Below are 22,105 nucleotides of genomic sequence, written 5' to 3' on the forward strand. Positions count from 1 at the left end.
AGGATTTAGAGGCTATTCACCAGCAAGTGCAAAGGAAGAGAGAAAATATGCTTCGGCTAGCCGACCTTCAGAGGAAGATCGACAAAGCTACTGAAGAAATGCATCACATTACTCAGGGTGACCAAGGCCGAAGGCCCCAACACAGGGAGCTTCGTCAAGAAAGCCCAATCAATGATGATGAATGGTATGATGACTTTCATCATGGTATCTTTGCTTTTGATGATGCTTCTCCTCTAGCAGCAGAGTTGCAAGCTACCCCATGGCCACCATCTTACAAGCCACCTCAGCTCCCCATGTATGATGGGCACTCAGATCCGAAGTAGTTTCTGATGACCTACGAAGCAACTATATCCTCATATGCGGGCAACACCGCTGTCATGGCGAAGTCCTTTGTCATGGCTGTCAGAAGTGTGGCTCAAACATGGTATTCTTCTATTTGGCCTAGGACAATCACATCGTGACAGAAGCTGAAGGATATGCTAGTCGCCAGCTTCCAGGGTTTCCAGATGAAGCCAGTCACTGCTCAAGCATGTTCCAATGTACGCAGGACCATGAGAAACTTTTATTTCGACACTACGGTGTGGAAGCAGAAACTCCTGCAACACAAGGCAAGCCCTGGTGCATTTTATCTCTTTTCCTTTTTGTTTTAAACTCTTTATCACCTTATATGATGCATTAGGTGATAAGAATTGTGTGTTAAACATTGATGCATTTCCTTCCTTGGAAAATTGGTTATCATTCCTTATTTACCTGTTTTATTTAAACAAGTTTTCTAATGCTTAGTCTTGCTATAGAAAACAAAAGGTTTTGTTTTAAAACAAAAGGTGTTGCTTCACACTGGATGGGGATTTTTACAAAGAAAAGACTTATGATGGTGAATCCATCACGGCTGTGATGGGTTCAACATCTGAAAAGAGTACCTCTGCCAGGTACCAAACTTTGGGGTTTTAAATAATAAAGACGAGACTAGGCGGGTGACTTCTACGAGAGGGCAGTCTCGGTGTAGTGTCTCCGTCTAAGTCAGTTAAGGACCAAGCCGATGTAGGCTTGATGATCGAGGACCTTTTAACTGGCCACATGCCTCGTCATGGGTAAGCTTTATCACGGTCGGACCAATACCATAAATGCTACCACGTAATGGGAGTGGATAGATGGCGAGAGTAGCATGTACCCTCCGTGGCAACAGGCTGGACGATGGAGTATCTGTACTCTCGGTTGACGTGAACCCATTCTAGTCTTGAGATGCCCGAGTGCGAGTTGACATATGTCGAGTGGTTGAAGATCCCCAGCTGGGTATTAATCGATTTGAATCGTTGTTACTTCTCGAACATGAAGACTTGGTCACTGCCCTACACGTAGCAACAAGTGAACTGAAGGGATAATAAAAGATGGCTAGTATAGGCCAAGTGCTTGATCTAAGAATAGAAAAGAATCTAGATGCATGTAATTACTTAACTGGATGAGTAAAATGAATTCTTAAGGATCCACTCATAGTAAGCTTTTCGACAAAAAGAGTCTTTGAATCTTGTTAAACTTTACCTTGATTCTCAAAGGCCAGCATATCCTCGAGTCTTTTCCTTTTGTCGGGTAAGACTTGTGAAAGTACACTCCGTACTCAGTGTTTTCATACTCATGTTGTTGTAGGTAATGAAACTATTGAATTCTGTTGTTTCTGTTCCAAGATTGTCCCGGAACAGGAGGAGAACAAAGAACTGCCTGGGGAAGGTGTTTTGCCTTCCTATGATGTAAAAAGTTTAAGCACTCAGTACACGATAATGTAATAATCAACTCTTTCTATATTATATTTATGAATGTAAATTATGTTATTGTAATCATTTCCGCTTACTCCGATGGTGTGTATTGTCTGCGTTATGGAATAAGCGCTCTTGGATGATGTGATGGTGATACACATACATGACTGTTTGAGATCCTTAGGAATGTGGGCCTAATATCTTAGGAGGTTCCATGACATGTACATTTTTTCTTATGATATTTTGATTACACGACAATTGCACATAAATATTAATTGCACAACATTTTTTCTTGATTTTCCTGAGATTCTAAGGGCTAGTTTAGGAGAGCTTCATCCGATTTTGGTTCTCTATGAATATTGATTCTTTGGAAGAATTGATTCTGTTGCTTTTTTAAAATTTTATCACTCTCAAAATCACGATAAAGAATCACAATTGCAATTAAGGATCACTTCACATAAACAGGAGAGAAGCTATTTTTTCAGCTCTCAGCCTCTTAGTTCATTTTAGTGAAATTCACATATATCTACAAAGAATCACTTCTATTTGATAACAAAGCTGAAACCGAATCAGTTCTATTTCATAACAAAGCTGAATCAGCTCTAAGAGCTCTGACAAAGGGCGCCTAAGAGTATGTTTGGTTAGATATACAAGGAGAGATGAAAAGAAACAGCCACAGTTTATATAGTGTTTGGATAAAAATCACGTGGAGACAAGTTAAACACCAAAGTAATTTTTTGTGACGACGTAATCCTAAAAAATCGAGGATACGGTATCGCCCCCACCTCATCCTACTCTAAACTCAAACCAAACACATCATAATAAGATTGCTGAGTTCCTATGCAAGTCAAAGGCTCATAGCCTTTATAGTCCTAAATAAGTTGGTATGTACAAATGAAACACCGAAAAACCAAAGAGAACTTAAGAAGATAGTACCGAAATGAAAACTATATTATAGTCCAGGCATTAATGTTATACTCTAGTAATAAAAATAAGTCCAATTCCTAGATCATTGGCCTGGACATGATATATTTGACGTACTCCTCCGTCCCAAAATAGTAGTCGTTTTAGCTCTATATTTTTATATCTATATTCAAATGGATGTTAATGAATCTAGACACGTATAAAATGCATAGATCAACTATTGTATGAATTCATTAATTCCCTAAAACGAATTCTAATTTGGGACGGAGAGGGTACGTAGTTAGAAACAGTCATAAGAGGGGCGAATCTAGCCCACTGGAATCTGCACTGCAGTAATATTCATCAATGTACTCCTACAATTGACCGAGAGAGGCCGCACCAAAAAAACCTACATGTACTTTCCAGTACTCTGACTAATTCTCCAACTAGGTATACATTTATCATGGGCAGTTCCACACGTCCAGGAAGATAGGCCAAAAAAGATGAAAAGAGTAACGAAAGGGAGAGCAACCTCCTGTGTAATTTCCGAAGTCAATCAGAAGCTCAAGGTATTACTCTGCACCATATTGTGACAAGACATGCTAGCAGCCTAGACCAAGTTTAGTCGCATTTGATATTTCTGTAGATCCTCCTCACAAATAGGGTGGAGCCCAAATATCCAACAGCACCTACATATACACATAGAAAGGTGTCAAAACACGACCACTGTAAGACTGAAATTAGATGAAAACAAGTTTGAAGACTCACCGCAAAGTATTCCCAATCCAAGACAGAACATCAAGGTGTAACCAAAGTAGAAGCTTGTCTGGAAAAATCCTGACATCTTTGTCTTCACATGATAATAGTATATAGAGTATAGATACACATACAAGGCGGTAGAAGCAGCAGAGAAGAATGATGTCCATTGCCAATGATAGTTCTCAGCATTCAACAAGAAATAAGTACCCACAATAGTGACACATATGGTGACTATTATGAGGATGACAAACACCAGCAACATGAAACCATAGACGTAGTACACCTGCCAAGGCACCAAGTGGAGTCAATATTCCTTGAAACTAAAAGAAAGAAACTTTGCTACTGTGACCAAGAAAGTAGTGCAGATCATTCTATATGCTGGTGATTGGATCTTTAGTACTTCAATCACCACTATGTTTTTTTTTTACCTTGTAGTTCCAGAAGGAAGTGAATACGAAGTACATCTCAATGAAGATGCTGCCGAAGGGGAGAAGTCCACCCATCAGTGAAATAACAGAAGGTGTAAGGTACCACTTCTTTTCAGGAATTGGGCGCGGGATCGTTTTCACACGACACGGGTTGTTGGGAGCACCACTCCAATTTCTACCAACTACAGTCCCCAATAGAACCAACGGGAAGGAGATGAAAGCCCAAAGAATAAACATGACAACCATTGTGCCAAATGGTATAGCTGCTAATGATCGGTAGAAGATAGCAATAGTGTTTAACAACAATCCAATCGAGAAACACAAGAATGGAAAAAGTGATGCTGTAAGGATCATAGCCTTTATCCAGTTTTTTCCTGCCACGATATATAGTGCACTCAGTGAAGTGAAAAACAAGGTAACAAGAAATTTTCAAATTCAAGAATCTATTTATTGGAGCAAAAAAACATGGGTAAGCATAACAGAGTACTTGAATAAACTAGTAAAGTGCATGTACGTTGCTACGGTTTCCATTTATGCTCGAGTATAAAGTATAAAACACAAAGACATATGTGTTCTATTGGCCAGGTGAGTGTGTGCATGTGGGTTTGGAGCCAACCATGGTTCGAATTCCTATGATGCATAGTTTTAGCTTTTTTACCATTTAAATGTGGGGGAGTAGAGGACATGGAACCGTGGAAAATGATGCTTTATATAGTAGAGAAGAGAAAAACATGCAGAATCATACCACCATTCCTTGAATAGAGACCACCACTAACATATCCAGAGATGAAAGATGTAAGAGCGTAGCACACAATGAAGGTTGTGATGATAGCTCCTCGCCTGGCAAATACAACAAAGTATTTACATAAAGGCTTGAGCAAAATGTTAATGCACTCATACAAGGTGAACAAAATCCTTGTTAATAAAATTGAAGCCTCTACAAGTGCAACTGCAATGCATGAGAGATTCCGTTGATCATGATGGCTTCATATAGACAGAATGACAGATCATATATGCTGATTTCTAAAAGAAGTTTTGCATCTACATTACTGATGTACTCGCATAATGCTTAAAGCAGGATTCTAGTAATTTCTATGTTACAAACTTTCCATGCTCTCTGTTTCTCCAAGTCTGAACAATGGATGGGTTGCAAATTCTGGGTTGCACGCTCATGCACATCACATCTCAGAGCAGTGCACAGTTCCATATGTTAATACAGAAGGATTTTGCCAAAGGTATTGCTAGATTATGCAAAAGCAACCATTTTATCTAAAGATCCTACAACAGTCATAAATCAAAATAAGAGACTAATAACCTACCAAAGATATCAATTACACCAACTCATATCGTCTAAAGAAAGAGATGATTTATATAAGCACAAAATAAGGACGTCCTTTGAAAGCTAAGTCATTCTTATTCATAATTTTCAGATTCAGATAAGAATTTTAGCCAAAAAAACACTTTCAGAAATTAAACACCTAAATTTTGCACATCCAAGGAAGAAAAGAGAAGATAAAGAAAGCTGGTTATGAGCTTACCCAACATATAACATGACAACAATGGCCAACACAATCACAAGCAGGATAAGAGCCGCCAGCTGAGTGCCAATACCAACTAGGGCAGAAAGAAACACCTGGCCACGAGGAGGCCGGAACACATCACCATGGACAAGCTTCCACCCGGATTCTTCATTAACATCTCGCTCCTGAAAAAGGAAAACTGTATCTTAATCCTAAACGATCCATCGAGTCAAAGAAAAACTTGTTACTTGTTGTTACTTGGAACTTGTATGATTCAATTTTATTTTTGACAAATTGATTTGTTATTTCTTTCATAAATATTAGATTGCTGACATTAAAACAATGGGTGTTTTTCTATAATAATTTACAATGTTTGGCTAATGGACTTTTTACTTTTAGAATTACCATATGAAATAGATAAAATTAATGGTTAAACATTCATCTAGACTGTAAAAACGCAAAAAGACAAACAATGAGTTATATTAGCAGACAAAATGAGAAATATATAACCATATCGATGTGCTACGGATTGCAGGTTCAGAACTTACAAGTGATTCCAGATCATCATCTTCACGAGCATATTTTGCATAATCATTTCTTAGTGTCCTCATCAATATCATTGACACTAAACCAGTCAAGAAAATAACCATCATGAATGAATTGAAGATGGAGAACCAATGAATCTAAACATGGAAAAAAGGGTCAGCCATCTTGTAATTACTTCAGACAGATAGCAAGGTCCACATTAGTCAGAGCCGAGGAAAGACCAAAGTGGCAAAGTGTACACTTTTGAAATGGTATGTTCGGTGTTATTAAAACTACGTTTAAACGCCAAAATAATAATCAGAGGTTGAAACCACGTTTTGGCGTTCTAAACTGTAAAATGCAGTGTTTCATGCGTTTTAGACCACTAGCTACATTTAGGCCCAGTCTGTTAGTTACTTTTGGGTCCAATCCAGCTCATGGGTGAAGTTTTGGTAACCCACTAACCTCTCTGTTTTGGTATTTAACTTCATGTTATTGTCTAAAATTATGATATATTGGTATTTTTTCCTATGTTGTTTAAAACTACGTTTAAACGAAGTTTAAACGTTAAAAGTCACAACTTCACCCATGAGCGTTTCAGCGTTTTATCGTTTTAATAACCTTGGGTATGTTGCCCTGGTGCAAGCAAGAATTACCTGGTGTTCAAAGAACGGGTAGTCTAAGTAAACCTCAAAGCGCCGTGCAAATGCCACATTTGTTTGCACCCACTTCACTGAATAAGTCATATCCAACTTTTTGCCAGCTTCAAGAAGCTTAGGTGACTCTTGTGTTAGATTCACATGAATTATCTATAAAGAATTTAATTAGCCAACATATAGGTCTCAGGTAATCCTTTTAAGGTTATATACAACACATACCCTGTTACCATTGTATTTAACAACAATGTTCTTGTGAGTGTAAAGGTAGTGCTTTTTCTCATTGTTTTTGTCAGTCTCCCCAACAAAACCTGCTCAGAGGGAAAACGGCTCCATTATTTCAAAAGAAAATAGAAAGACTTCGTGCAACAGAAATGAATAGGTATAAAACCACCTACCCCACAATGGCAGATCATCTAGGTTATGGAACCACGGTAGCCATTGGAGCAAAATGTGGAGACAAAGAATGTCAGAAACAAGATAAAGCGTCCAAAAAATGTGCATCAGAATAAAAATAAACGATGATTTCCCATACCTATGAAAAGCTCAAACCAATATGAGTTTTCAATGGCATTAGCAAATTGCTGAACCTTTTGAACATCAAGTTCAATTGTGCAAATGGCCCCCTTGTCCACATTTTCTAAAACAAAAGAAACAATAAAATGAAAAGCCAACAAAATAAATCAATTCAGTCACAGAAACAAACATGCATCAATACACAGTCCAAGAAAAAACAAACTTCAGGAGGATGTCAAGATAAGGCAAGCATACTTATGAACTTTATATCGATCTGACTATCAATCAGCTCATTTCCACCAAGGACCTCTCCGAGACCACCCCATTTATGTGCAGGGTTTTCAGATGGTTGACAAAACGGGAGACTGTAATAGTTGTAAGTTTCTTGAGGGTTATTGTAAGGCCCAACCTTGTTTACCCATAGCTTAACAGGTTCTTCTGTTTTATACTGCACATAAGAAAAATATTATAAGCTGCAATGATTTAGTAGGTAAAGGCATTATCGTCATAGTTAAATTCAGTGCAGGTAAATTCTGAAAAGACAGCAAAATTTAAACTGGTTCTGGTTGTAGGAAACAAGTTTTCTGAATATTGTAGCATCAAGGGTAACAGTGAAAGATATAGAAGCATGGTGATCATGACCACTAAATGTTTAATTTGAAACAGCCCCAACCATATCAGGGTGAAAAACTCAGACATTTCTTAAATCCAAGGATTCAATCTTCTAACCACTAATCATCAGAAATGTATGTATTTCATGGACTCAAAACAGAGCAGCCTTCTAGCCAGAAATAAAAGGGTAAGCACTAAGAAGTCAAACTAGGACTTCCATAATCCACATATCGTTTTACCTTACCAACCACAAGTTTGTCTAAAGACATAAAGGCCTGACTTTACATCATAGAGTAAGCGAAAGGGTCTGAGTAGCACTCCTCAGGTCCTAGGTTCGATTCCCCATGGGAGCAAATTTTCAGGCTGTGGTAAAAAAAAACCTCGTTTGTCCCACACCAAAGCACAGGTTTAAGGCCCAGCCCCGGTCATTCCCATATGGGCTACGGTGCCGCTGTGTATGGGTGGGGCAGGGGTTCGGGGGTTTTCTCAACCTACGTGAGAAGGTTTTCTTCTTAACATAATGTCATGGGGGCGATCTTACCGCTACAGGTCGAATTTTTTTTTACATCACAAAGTAACACTCGCATTACAGAAGACTACCCAAAAGTAATTACTCTGAAAGGTCTAAATGCAGTTACACTCAGCATCAAACTAAAATAATGTCCAAAATAGAACTGCCACCCCCCAGGATGCTGCCGCAAGGACCTGCCACTGCGCTAAAGCTCATCACTTCTTAGCCAACTGTGAGTATTCCAGTCCAGAAATGTAACAAAATAAAATGAAGAATGGAGATGTATTCGCCTTTGAACTATCAAGTCAAATGCCACCACATCATGTTCGACTAGTAATCTCCCTATGGGAGCGCTTATCTGAAATCCCCACGATAAATACCATATTAAAGTGCAGCATACCAACTGTAAGCCCGCGATGATCCGCATGCATTTTCACCTTTCCTAAACATGACACGCACCCAGGGGCGGACCCACAGAGGGGTCCAGGTGGGCCGCGGCACATCCTAAGCCGGAGCCGGCCCACCAAGACCCGCTTCAGCCTTCACACTAACGAGCCCGAGCGCGACCAGCATTCTCATCTCTAGCCGCCGGCCGTCAGGACGTTGTGCCCAGCCCTAGCGCCGCCAGGACGCCGCGCGCCTAGCCCCAGCGCTGACCAGCTGCTGCGCGCCCGCCCAATGCTGCCCTGCTGCAGCATGCCCGACAGCTTTCATGGCGCGCGCCACTTGCTGTGTTGATTCTTTTGAAGTCCAAGAGAGAAACATATATAATTGTATATATTTTTTTGTACGGCACACCCTATATAAAAAACCTAGGTCCGCCACTGCACGCACCACCTGATAATGTGAATGAAAAACCAAAAAATGCATGCAATTGTAAGCAAAGAGATGTCACCTATATATATACATTAAAATTTACACGAGGCCTACATTTGACGCAACTAGAACCAGCTGTTTGTCCACGAGAATGTTAACACTATCCAAAAGTTGCATGCAAACAAAAAGGAACAAAATTTTGTCTGAATGCGGCCCCCGAGCAGCCAGGATCAAAGCAACCAGTTCCCAAAACAACCCCGAAACCGTATCTCGCTCATGACTCCAAATCTGTTGCGCCCAGAATTTCGCGCCACAGAGCTACAGAGCAAAGTCACCCCGTCGTACTGAGCACGCAGTGGGCCAGCGGCGCTCGGCACCCAGATCCGGCGCGACGCTTCAACGGATCCAGCCAAGGGAGTGTTCAGATCTAGGGTTGGGATGAAGGGGCACCTTGTGCTCGGCCTCCGAGGCGTACGCGAGGGGCGAGTGTGCGACGGCGATGAGGATGGCCGCGAGAAGAAGCACGCCGCGGCGGAGCATCTCGGCGGCGGCGAGATCTGCGCTGAGGGAGGCGTGTTGGGGTGTCTCAGTCTCGAACGAGCACAAGCTGCCTCATACGGAGGTAGTCAGAGAGAGAAAGAGAGGGGCCGTAATTTTGGGCAGAAACCTTGTGAAATATTGTACTGTATATGCGAGAATGTTATTGTTATTTACGAGAACGGAGCCATAACGGGGCAAACGTGAGAAAAATCATGACAAAATCGTGTAAACATTCTTCCTGTGTGCTGAAGGTACGTTAGTCGTTAGAATGGAGAAAAAATAAAGGAAATTTATAGGATTCAATTTTTATGAAAAGTTTTCCTATGAGAGCATTGCAACAAAGGATTGAATCCTTTAAAATTCCTATGAAATGATATCCTTTATAGCAATTTTGGTGGAAAATAAGCATGAGATCCCCTCATGTTTTATTTCTTTTATGTCTTGTATTCCTATTTTGTGTGTATGATCCAAACACATATTTTGTGACTTTTTGTATTATAAATTCATGTATAATTCTAGTGATATGTGCGTTCTAATCATGTGTTTTTCCTATTCCTGTGTTTTGAGAATCATGCGTTCCAAAGGAGCATGTTGGGACCTGACACATGGGCTCAAGCAGGTGAGAACACAATGCATGACAAAACGGTAGACATGAGAACTGGAACATCTTGTCAAGCATGTCCACACAAAGTATTTATAGGGTAATCAGGAGGACACAGGTCTAAATACTATTGTACTCCTTGTTGGAGGCCTTCTCTTGCCGAAGGTCCTCGAAATATTAAGTTGAGAATCACCTCTAAATCCATTTCAGGTGTTCCGATGGAATAGTGAAGACCACCTTTGTCTCGACAACACATGCGAAGGCGAAGCTAAGGGTTTGGCTTCATGGTCTGGGCGCGAAGTGATGAACGGCCTAAGGCGAAGGAAGAACCCGGAAGCTTGATAAGCGTTGCTATGAAGGAAGGAAGACGATGGTGCCCTTAGAAAATCTTGTAGTTTATATGTATAGTAACTGAGGACATATTTGTAATTTTATACAAAATGTACTCCGACTCATCACTAAAAATAGAGGTACAGTGTCATGCAGAGAGAGAGGCGGTCAGAGGGGAAAATGAGAGTGATCCGCCTCCGAAGCTATATTATTTCCTTACCTTTTGTATCACTGTCTCAACTCTTTGAAGGTACGCATGTAACCATTTATAATCAAGAAAGAATAATAGAGGAAGTACACCAGTAATGATCTCCCTTAAGCACTTTTATTCTATTGTTCGAAGGTCTACAATTATAATAATCTTCCTCCTCTAATCTACCCATTAAATAGATCGAATGAACGAAGCCACGAAGGTCTTTTATTTTTAGTTGTGTTGTCATGTTTGGTCCCCTTTAGGAATCAAAGCAGGTAACCAACACCCATGGTTACCTACTGCATTCATAGGATACGATGTGCAATAGGGTAATTACAGTATAGTATTAGTGCGCACCTAATTACACCAAATCGTCTACCCCACTAGGGGGCCTGAATAGAGGGTCCGAGGGCCTAGCAGGTGGACCCAGTCTTATCTTGTGGGTCTTGCTCCCATCCACTCCCTCAAAGAATTTGACCTGGGGAGTGAAGTTCTAGCGCCTTAGCTGCAACCAGTCTCAAGGTCTAGGGTCTTCGCATGCTCTTGTGGGATCTACTAATTTGAAGGGTAAGATGTCGGTGGATCGGATGTGACAGCCCTCCGGGTAGCCTTTGAGCTGAAGAGCCCCTATAGTGGCCATCCTTCGCTCCAATAGCGCAAACACGGTAGAGTGCAAGGGCTCCCCTACATGTAATCTACGCCAAGATCTCCACCTCGTGTAGCTTTGAAATTTGTCAAATCTTCCAGCTCTTTTGTGGTTGCCTGTGTGTGCATGTGTTCTGTGAATCTTCTCTCCTTGCTGGTCTATGTCCTACGGGGTTTTTCCCTCACTTCTAGAAACTTTCCATCATTGTTGTATCTTACGCACACAAGGTGGTCGATTAATTGTTCTAAACAGTTTTCAAAGCCAAAACCCGACCTATTGGATATCTCTTGTCACCTCCACTCTCTATAGGGTCTTATTTACACTTAACTCGCATAACATGAGTCAAGTTGATTATATCATGGATTCCAATTTCAAAAATCAACTCAGGTTCATATCAAACACCTGTATCATTACTCATTTCAATTAATACCTTGTGCCACATCCCTTGTGTCCACTTTCAAATTTCACTCAATTGTCACCAGACCATATTAAAATCTTTACCTTGGGCCACATCCCTTAATAATATTCATTTTAAAGTGTTTCATACCTTTATCCTTGGCACACTCATACCCTACATTGTCACTTTACCAAATCTCTCGTGAATATGTGTTGAGTTTCCCATTTCATATCACTATGATTGTGTGATTGACACCTGCTCACCTCTTCTTTCATTTCAGTGTAACGACATGCCCGACTCAAGCGAAATTCTTCTCTGTGCTTGATCATCGAGTGACACTCCTCAGGTAGCAAGCCATTTCTATTTCTTATCTTATTTGCTTTGTTCCCTAAGGTACTTCTCATCTCTAGTCAGTCACCTTTCCTATGTATCGTGAAGCGTGCCAGTTGGTAGTGCTTAGGGACAGCTCTTGGCAATGTCAGTTGATAGTGATCAGACTTAGATTTAGTCTCAGTGCTTAATTAGATGGCTCGGACCAAGAATTTGGGTCCGATCGGTGGAGGTGATGGACGGGAACCACCTCCCCCACCACATCCCAACAAGGGCAAGGTGAAAGGAAAATGTGCCCTTGGGCCATTTCTATTTATTTTGGTGATTAAATGCTCAACACATTACTATGATCTAACATCTCTTGCTATGAGCATAAGCACAAGTGATTATTGGGGGTCTTCCTCTTCTGAAGGTCCTCAAAAACATCACTAACCATTTGCTTGCAACATATTACTAAATATTACAGGAGCTTCATCATCAGAAAAGCTTCAGAATAACACAAGAGGAGCGAAGCAAACTTCATCTAACAAGTTTCATCATGGTCAAACGGGTGGACGACGTGGTTTCGGCATAATGAAAGGGAAGTACAATGAAGCACGCTTCATCAAGCAGGTTTCGTCACGACGAAGCAATAAGACAATGCAAGGAGAAGGTGTTGCTCAAGTTATTAAATACAAATGGCGATGTTACCCTTGTGATATTTTGTAAACTCTGTATGTAATCATTAAGGGCATAAATGTAATAGCGTACGAACCATTGTGGTTGCCTATAAATAGATGAACAGTAACCTCATACTATTCATGTTGGTTTGTAATTGCTCTTGTGTCAAGACCTTTAAACAAGCCGAAGGTATCAATGTAATATAAATTATGTTAATGTTCATATGTATATATATATCATGAAATAAAGATATAGATGAATGAATAACATATATTGCCTCTATGAGCTATTATTCTCATGTCATGAATGATGAAGGTATGTCCTTCATGACCTTCGTCTGAAGATTGTTATATCCAAAAGGAGATAATGCTTCGAATGACGAAGGTCCTTAATCTTTAACAATTGTGTTGTCTTGTTCTTGATTCACAACATTTGAGAACAAGTGACCAACATTGGCGCCCACCTCCAGTGAACTCAAACGACCACCTTCGACACTAGGAGCTCGACCAACCACCTTTGTCATGCCACCGAAGAAGGCAATAGCGCCAAGGGCTGCTCTTGCACCGCTGGTCATCAACTAAGAAGGGCTCCCTCTGAGAGAAGCCTGAAACCAGAAAAGGAAGGCCATTAGCCCAACACCACAGGAAGAGGAGCTAGATCAAGAGATTAGAGATCTAGAGGCCACCCACCACCAAGTGGAAAGAAGAAGGGAGAAAATGCTTCGGCTAGCTGAACTCCAGAAGAATATTGATGAAGCTGTCGATGAGATGCGCCATATCACACAAGACAACGAGCAAGGACAAAGGACACAACAGAGAGAGCTTCTCTAGGAAAGCCCAAGCTACGATGATGTATGGTATGACGATTTTAATCATGGTAACTTTGCTTTTGATGTTGCTTCTCCCCTAGCAACAGAGTTGCAAGCTACCCCATGGCCATCTTCGTACAAAACGCCACAACTCCCCATGTATGATGCGTATCCCGACCCGAAGCAGTTCCTCATGAGCTACGAAGCAACCATATCATCATATGGTGGCAACACTGCCATCATGGCGAAGTCCTTCGGCATGGCAGTCAGGAGTGTGGCTCAAACGTGGTATTCTTCTCTTCGGCAAGGAACAATCACGTCATGGCAGAAGCTGAAGGATATGCTACTCACTAGCTTCCAAGGTTTCTAGACAAAGTCAGTGACTGCTCAAGCTCTATTCCAATGCACACAGGACCACGAGGAATACTTGCACGCATACATCCGAAGGTTTCTGCGTCTCAGAGCTCAGGCGCCAACGGTGCCAAATGAGATTTTTATTGAAGCCATGATCAAGGGAGTTTGACCAAGACCAACAGCACAGTACTTCGCCAGGAAGCCCCCACAAACCCTGGAGAAGCTTCTACAGAAGATGGACGAGTACATCAGAGCCGACAATGACTTTCGGCAAAGACGGAAAGAAGCTTACAGATACTCTGAGATGACCAGAGGCTTCGAAGGAAGACTCCACCCTAGGCATGTCAGGACAATCCATAATCCCAGCTCAAGTGAAGACAGGGGAAATCATACTCAAGGGCATCAGCACAGCTCCCAATCATCAGGAACACAGCAAAGCTTCTTCAGGCCACCAGCCCCAAGAGGCAAAGGAGGTAGAAGCTTCGGAGGAAGATTCAGCTTGCAACCAAGAAGGTTGTTTTGCCTATTCTGTGGAGAAGATAAGGGGCATACAACTAGGACATGCCAAGTCACGATACAGAAGCAAAAGGAAATAGCTGAAGTCGAAGCATGACATAATCAGCCAAAGCAGGTCCTGCATACCGCTTCGTTCTATTCTCCGTACATTCTTGAGTATGCGGACAATCAACAACCCACAATATCAGTAGCTTCGGCAAGCCACTCCCTGGCTGCATGGGCCCTGCCACCACCACCACCACTCATGGCTCCAATGTCGTCTCATAATCAACAACTAGAAGGGCACCACCAAGCTCAACAACAACGCGACGCACACGAAGAGTCCGAAGCTCGAATAGTCAACAACACTGTACCAGAATCGAGAGACATTTACTGAAGCAACAGAGGGGCTCAATCAAAGAACATTCATACACACTCAATGTAATTTTTATTTCTCTTGCTTTTATGCCTCTACCCTAAAGACAATATAAGAAGGTACAACCTTCGACCTGTTGTAACAAATCTGGAGTTACACCATCGAGTGTAACAGAAAAAGTGATGAAGCTCCAAAGTCGTTCATATGGGGATGCAGAGCTAAAATGTCACCTAAGTAGAAGGTAAACAAGCTCCAAAGTCGTTCCTAAGGAAATGCAGAGCTTAGCTCCAAAGTCGTTCCTATGGGGATGCAGAGCTAAAATGTCACCTAAGTAAAAGGTGAAGAAGCTCCAAAGTCGTTCGTAAGGGAATGCAGAGCTTAGCTCCAAAGTCATTCCTATGGGGATGCAGAGCTAAAATTCCACCTAAGTAAAAGGTGAAGAAGCTCCAAAGTCATTCCTAAGGGGACGCTAAGCTTAGCTCCAAAGTTGTTCCTACGGGAATGCAGAGCTAAAATACCACCTAAGTAAAAGGTGAACAGACTCCAAAGTCGTTCCTAAGGGGATGCAGGGTCTTACTTTTACGAAGCATTTATGCATTAACATTTGTTGCATCATATCATTGCATCATGCTGCATAGCATCGCATCATTCTTCATCTTGCATCATCCGAAGCAGTGGAAAAAAGAAGGGAAATTGCTCCTTCAAACATGTTGCCTAACTCATGAGGTCAGGCCTATCTTTGACAAAGAATTATGAGAGGATATTTTAACAGTGCAAGATCCATGCCTTCAGCAACAGTATTCTTATGCAAAGATCTACGGCTTCGGCAACGACATTTCTTATGTAAGATCCATGCCTTCGGCAACACGTATTTCTTATGCAAAGATCTATGACTTAGGCAACGACATTTCTTATGCAAGATCCATGCCTTCGGCAACATGTATTTCTTATGCAAGATGCCAAGATCTACGGCAAGACCTTCGAATCTAAAAAGTCACTTCGACCGAAAAGGGATTTTTCTTTATGAAATGTGAAAAGAAGGGAAGGTGTTTTCGCCTTTGGCTCAAAAACGGTATGTACAAAGGTTTCACGCTTTACAAAGAAATATATTACATCATGAGATACATAGTTGACAGTTGTTTTTTACATAAGAAAACATCACACAAAATTTTACAAGTATTTCAATATACAAGGTCTAATCATCCTCCTTCAAGATTTTATTAGCAGCTTCGTTCAGGAGCCTATTCACAGCTTCGTCAACAGCTTCATTAGCTATCCTGATCACATCAAGAGCGCCCTTCAAAGCTGGATCGGCCTCAGCATCGTACGGCTCCGGAGGAGGAGAAAGTTTGGCTGCACCAAAATATAAGTTTTCATTAATTACGAAGCTAAAAGAATTTACAAAGATAAATCATGACAAATATACCTATAAGCCTTTCACGCTCTGCAGCCTCTTCAGCTTTCTTTGCTTCTTCCAAAGCAATATGAGACTCTTTCTCATTGTGTCTAATAGCTTCGTATGCTATTTCTCGGCCACCTTTCAACCAAACTTCGGAATAAAAATTTCCGCTAAGAGCAATGGCTTCGGCTGAAGGATCCATGATGTCACTCGCTGAGACTGAGAATTCTAGCTGAATTACTGCCTTTGCATGCTCGTAGCCATCTTTTTCAAAGAGTGAGACGACTCCTCGGGCGCCAGCGAAGGTGCAAAAATCTCCTCTATCATTAAGAATTTCATCAAAAGCTTCGGCTTTGCCACGGATCCATCGGATAACCCCGTCAGGATCACCATGGATAAAGTTCTAATTAGTAGAGAATGCACCAACTTTAGCAAAACTATTTTTTCAACTTCTTGCAACATTCCACAACAACATTGTAGCACTCCTCTTTTGCCTGACGAAGCTCCTCAACATTTTTCTAAACTCTCAAACGCCCAGAATCAGATATCTAGCGTTTTTCTTGTTTGACATTAAAGTTTTCTGTGATCTCATCAAGCTTCTTCTCAAGTCCTTGCACTTTGGATCTGTGCAATCCCACTTGAATAGATAGAGCATACTCTAAATCAGCAATACGCTTCGCATCTGCTTCTTTCTTATTTTCAAATTTCTCCATTTTTTGTTCTACCTTAGAAAGGCTAGCCAATTTAGCTTCGCTAGATTTTAACCTTTCAACTAAAGAAAGTAGGATTTTGTCCTTCTCAAGGGCCTCATTCTAAAGTGTTATGCCTTCAGCAATACGCTTCGCATCTGTTTCTTTCTTCTTTTCAAATTTCTCCATTTTTTGTTCTACCTAAGAAAGGCTAGCCAATTTAGCTTCGCTAGATTTTATCCTTTCAACTAAAGAAAGTAGGATTTTGTCAGGTTCCCGAAGGCTATCCGAGTGCTTTCGTCTTCAGCATCTTTCTGAGCCTTCAAAGCCTTGCTAAGGATAAGACCCTGACAAATAAAAACACATAAATAGTAATTATGAGTATTACCACAAACCGAGCCTAACAAAGGATCAATGAATACAAAAATAAATATGCAAACCTTCAAGCTATTATAAGCAAGGTTGTCTGCAAGTTGACCCTTCGTCATTGCAGATAGTCCAAGTTCAAGTTTCGGATAACCCATGTTATCCATAATTCTTGGCAAACATTTATCTTCTTGTTGTCTGGTAGACAGTAAAGGAACTCATCTTCATCATTTTCTCCATATACTAAGGACCCTCGGTGGTATTTTAGGTCCTTTGTGTAATGTTGCACTTTGGCAATTTGCTCTTCTAATAATTGTTTCCCTGAAGCATGGAGAATAATATATTCCAAATCGTCTTGAGAAGGCGCTTCGAGTATAGGTGAAGTCTGGGAGGCGTCCCTCCCCTGTGCCTCAGCTTGAGTCGAGGGATGCACCATTGTTGAGGAAGAAGGGTGATCTTGCACTTGTTGTTCCTATGGTCGCACATCGTCTATCGCCATATTCCTCATTGTAGCCGTCGAAACCTCGTTTTCATTTATGTCATCAAGATCAGCTTGCTCTTTTGGTGAGCTATTAGTCTCATCAAATACAATGTCACTAATGACTTCAACTAAACCCAAAGATTTGTTGAAGACCATTAATGCCTTTGTATTTCAATCATAACCAAGCAAAAACCCTTCAACGATTTTGTGAGCAAACTTTCAATGTCTACCTTTCTTAACCAAGATGTAGCATTTGCTCTCAAATACACGGAAATTGGAAACATTTGGTTTGTTACTGGTGAGTAGCTCATATGTCGTCTTCTTGAGGAGGCGATGAAGATAGAAATGGTTTATGGCATGGCAGACCGTATTCACGCCTTCCGACCAAAATTGCTCTGGGTCTTGTATTCTCCCAGCATCGTCCTTGACGTATCAATGAGTGTCATGTTCTTCCTCTCCACTACACCATTTTGATGTGGACTGTAGGGAGAATAGAACTCATGATTGATGCCCAGACTGTCCGGTGCGGCCCTTGACAGAGGGCCTAGCAATGCCCCAGGGGCACCCTCTGGCCCCCGAGAAAACCTGAGAGCAAGCAGTTCGTGGAACTGAATTTTAGCCAGGCACCTGACTGTCTGGTGCGCCGTCAGAGCAACGACTAGCTGTCAGAACTAGCCGTTGGCTGCGCACCGTTGGCGCACCGGTGGCGCACCGGACTGTCCAGTGCACCCATACGCAGAAGCCACATTAACTGCTAGTTTTGGTTGGTGAGGGTATTTATACCCCTCTACCAGCCACATTTAGTATCTTGCTGCCCACATACACTTCTATTCATTGCTAGTGCATTGCATGCCCACAAAGCATAGTGTGGTGATTAGGAAAATCATAATCCCATGTTAGGACCTCATTAGTGCACATGAGAGCTACCTAGAGCACACACCATATGCATTAAGCTTCTCTTCGTTAAGTGAAAGTTTATAGCTTGTTACTCTTGGTGATCGGCATCACCTAGATGGCTTGGTGGTGATTGGAGTTCGGTGATCACCCCGGAGTTGGTGACTCGACTCAAAGATTGTACGCGGTCGTGAGGGGTCTACCGCGCCGGAGAGGCAAAGAATCATCTCATAGAGAGCACTTGGTCCTTGCGAGGACCAAGGGGGAGCGATTCCATTGCGTGGATGCTCTAACGAGGACTAGGGAAGAGTGCCGACTCTTCGATACCTCAGGGAAAAAAATGGCGGAGTCTTCTTGCCTTTACTTTATGTTCCGCATTTACTTTGAGCATTCTACTTTATGCAACTGCTTAGTTAGTATTTGTAGTAATGACTTAGGGTTGTTGTCTATCTAGTAGTATTTACTTATTGCTAGTAGTTTGGGTGAAGTTGGGCTCATGCTTAGGGTTTAACTTTTATTGAAATTTTAGAAAAGCCCAATTCACCCCCCCTCTTGGCATCGTGATCCTTTCAATTGGTATCAGAGCATTGTTGTTCCTAGTTTAGCTTAACCGCTAGAGTAACGATGTTCGGTGGGGATGAACCTCCTCTCGTTTTTGATGGTGACAATTTTCCTTATTGGATAATTCGTATGGAAACTTATTTAGAGGCCATAGACATTGGAGTCTATAAAGCCGCCATCCAAGGGTTCCCCGAACCTAGAGATGCCACAAATCTTGTGGGTGATGAGTACAACTATATAAAATAGAATGCAAAGGCCAAAAACACTCTTTTTAGGGGTCTTTGCAAGGATGTATTCAATAGAGTTAGAAATCACAAAAATGCTCAAGATTTGTGGTTAGATATTTGTGCTCTACATGAAGGAACCAAAAGTGAGTGTAAGGAAAGATATCATATTTCCATGAAAAAATTAAATTCTTTTGAAATGCTTGCCAATGAGAATGCAAATGATATGTATTGACGACTTAATATTGTTGTAGAGGAAGTCAATGGTTTGTGACTCACTCAAATTTCACAACCGGATGTTGTGAGAAAAATTCTCAGTGTCTTGGCAATTGAGAATTATGGACACAAAGTCACCGTGCTACACCAAATGGATCTTTCCATCACTACACCAACTCAAATATTAGGAAAGATCAATGCTCATGAAAGGTATATGCACATCAATGACAAGGATGGGTCTTCCTCCAAGAAGAAAGATTTGGCTCTCAAAGCTAGTCAAGAAAAGAAAGGCAAGACCAAAATCCATGTTGAGGAAGAATCCTTAAGTGATGATGATCTTGAATTCTTGATACAAACATTGTCTTGATGGGGAGAAAGACAACAAATATGTTGAAGAAACTCAATCGAGAAGGCATCAAATTTGATTTAAGAAAGAAGAAGCTTTTCTCTAGCAAGAGAAAGTGTAACCCTCTAAATCCATCAAATGAAAACAACCCAGTTTGATGTATTAATTTTTAATAGAAAGAAAAATATTTATGTTTTAAATATTGAAATGGTGACATAATTAAATTGAATAATTTTCTTTAATAGATAAAATTTACCAAGTGTTTGAAGCATTCATGTTGGATCATATATTTTGTTTGAACTGAATTTCAAACCCAATTCTTGGATTTGATTGTATGAGAAAAAAAATCACATTTAAAATAATAATGAATTGTTAAAAGTAATACTTTTGGATAATATATATTTTGTTAATGGTGTTGTGGATTTATCCCAATTCTTGGAATATATATTTTTGTATATATTTTGAATATGGAGAAAATAAATTGAAAATAAAAAAAAACAAAATGGCACATTGGCACCCACGCTCGTCTATTTTTCCATCAGACATCAGCTTCTCTCCCTACCCATTCTCTACTCACGATTCGTTCCTTGTCTGTTCGCATGCCGTCGCTCGGCTTGCAGCCGTGTCACTACCTCCTCGCGTCTCCTTGTCAACCCAACACCCGTCGCTAGCTATTGCCGACTCCTCGCCTGCAAGTGCAAGCACCATGGACCGTCTCAGCTTCCTCCTCTGAGAACCAACAACTTTTCCCCTTCTGCGGAACACACCACCCATCCTCTCCTCGCCCGCTCGACTTCCTCTGACAGTTTCTTCTTCACTAAATTCATCTCCATTAACACCATTAATAGCCGGCGCTCTAGTTCCTCTTCTAGCGCCCGTTTCTTCCTCTCTCTCTCCCTATATAAATCAAGTGCCCTCGATTTCTCCATGTTCGCCAGTCCCTCGTCTCTGCTCGTCGAGCGCCTTGCAGCTCGCTCACCATCCTCATGTCGAGCGCAGCCTCGTCCCGTGCTAGCTGCTTGCAATCCTTTGTGCTTGCTCAATCGCGCCTGGTGGTGCTGCTGCTCGCCCTGCTGCTCGCCCTGCTCCATCGCTGCTGCACATGGTAGAAGACATGACCTTCAATCGCGCCTGGTGGTGCTGCTGCTCGCCCTACTCCATCGTTGCTGCACATGGTAGAAGACATGACCTTGTTGCTATCTAGCCCTTTTAATCTATAGTTAATTTTGAGCTAACCTCTGTGATATTTTCCTATAATGCGCATGTGAGACTCAATAAATTAAATATTATTTTGTTAGCTTTATAAATTTGTGTTAAAAACTTTAAATCAGTGTCTGCAACTTTTTATATATTTTTGTTATTTTAATCTGATGTGTGTCTATAATAATTGATATATGCATAGTTTTATAAATAAGAATGGAAGAAAGATTACACATTTTAAACCACAAATAAGAGACTTATAGACTTTATGTTTTTTAAACAAAAAAGAGATGGTTGTTTATAATGACACTTGTGCACAGAAATGCAACTTTACTAGCTACCCCTCATAGTCTACTTTTATTTATGTGTAGGTTCCTATTACAATTTTTATTATAAAATGTATATTAAAAACCCAAATAAAATAGAAATCGTTTTGTTAGTTTCATAGATATGTGATAATCACTTTTAACTAGTATTCCAATAGTTCAATTTGAATTACGGTTGTTATACAAAAAATATTAAAATGGCCCCTTCAATAGATGTCATATTTTCATAATTTAACAATGTTCATTAGGTGTTTAAGTATGGCTTTCTCAAGTAGAAATTTAAAAGAAACTATAGACCATATGTTTCTTAATAAAAATAAAAGATATATATGTCTAATTATATTTCCCATAAAACTTGATTTACCCTTATATTCAAGTTCTTATAAATGATGATATATTATGTCTCACAATGTTTAAAAGTAATATAGATCTTTTTCTAAAATAAGTGTTAAAATGGATTAATTAGTGTTCTTGCTTTTATAAACTAAAATGACAGTCTATATAATGTCGAATATAGTTTTCTCATTAATAAATTAGATCATTTGTTTCTAATTTAAAATGACTTATTTAGTTTTATAAACTATGCATGATTAATTCGCCATTTAAATTGAGTCCATATTATTTATGTACATCACATAGTTTTTTCTAATGAATAAAATAATGAAATTAGTGTTCG

The 22,105-nt window shown here is 40.6% G+C and overlaps 1 protein-coding gene across 1 annotated transcript; it reads right to left on the reverse strand.

Moving 5' to 3' along the window:
- Positions 1-2,968: 2,968 nt before the first annotated feature.
- LOC100192672 (transmembrane 9 superfamily protein member 3) lies at positions 2,969-9,641 on the reverse strand. Its single transcript, NM_001137880.2, has 12 exons — positions 9,448-9,641; positions 7,314-7,506; positions 7,078-7,182; positions 6,941-6,958; positions 6,765-6,853; positions 6,543-6,695; positions 5,910-6,044; positions 5,380-5,546; positions 4,587-4,681; positions 3,842-4,215; positions 3,423-3,696; positions 2,969-3,343 (listed from the first exon to the last, which is right to left on the reverse strand). Exons 1-12 carry the CDS (start codon positions 9,535-9,537, stop codon positions 3,276-3,278), a joined length of 1,761 nt encoding a protein of 586 aa, NP_001131352.2. The 5' UTR covers positions 9,538-9,641; the 3' UTR covers positions 2,969-3,275.
- Positions 9,642-22,105: the final 12,464 nt, after the last annotated feature.

The sequence above is a fragment of the Zea mays genome, chromosome 2 (assembly GCF_902167145.1).
Source record: "Zea mays cultivar B73 chromosome 2, Zm-B73-REFERENCE-NAM-5.0, whole genome shotgun sequence".
Taxonomy (NCBI): domain Eukaryota; kingdom Viridiplantae; phylum Streptophyta; class Magnoliopsida; order Poales; family Poaceae; genus Zea; species Zea mays.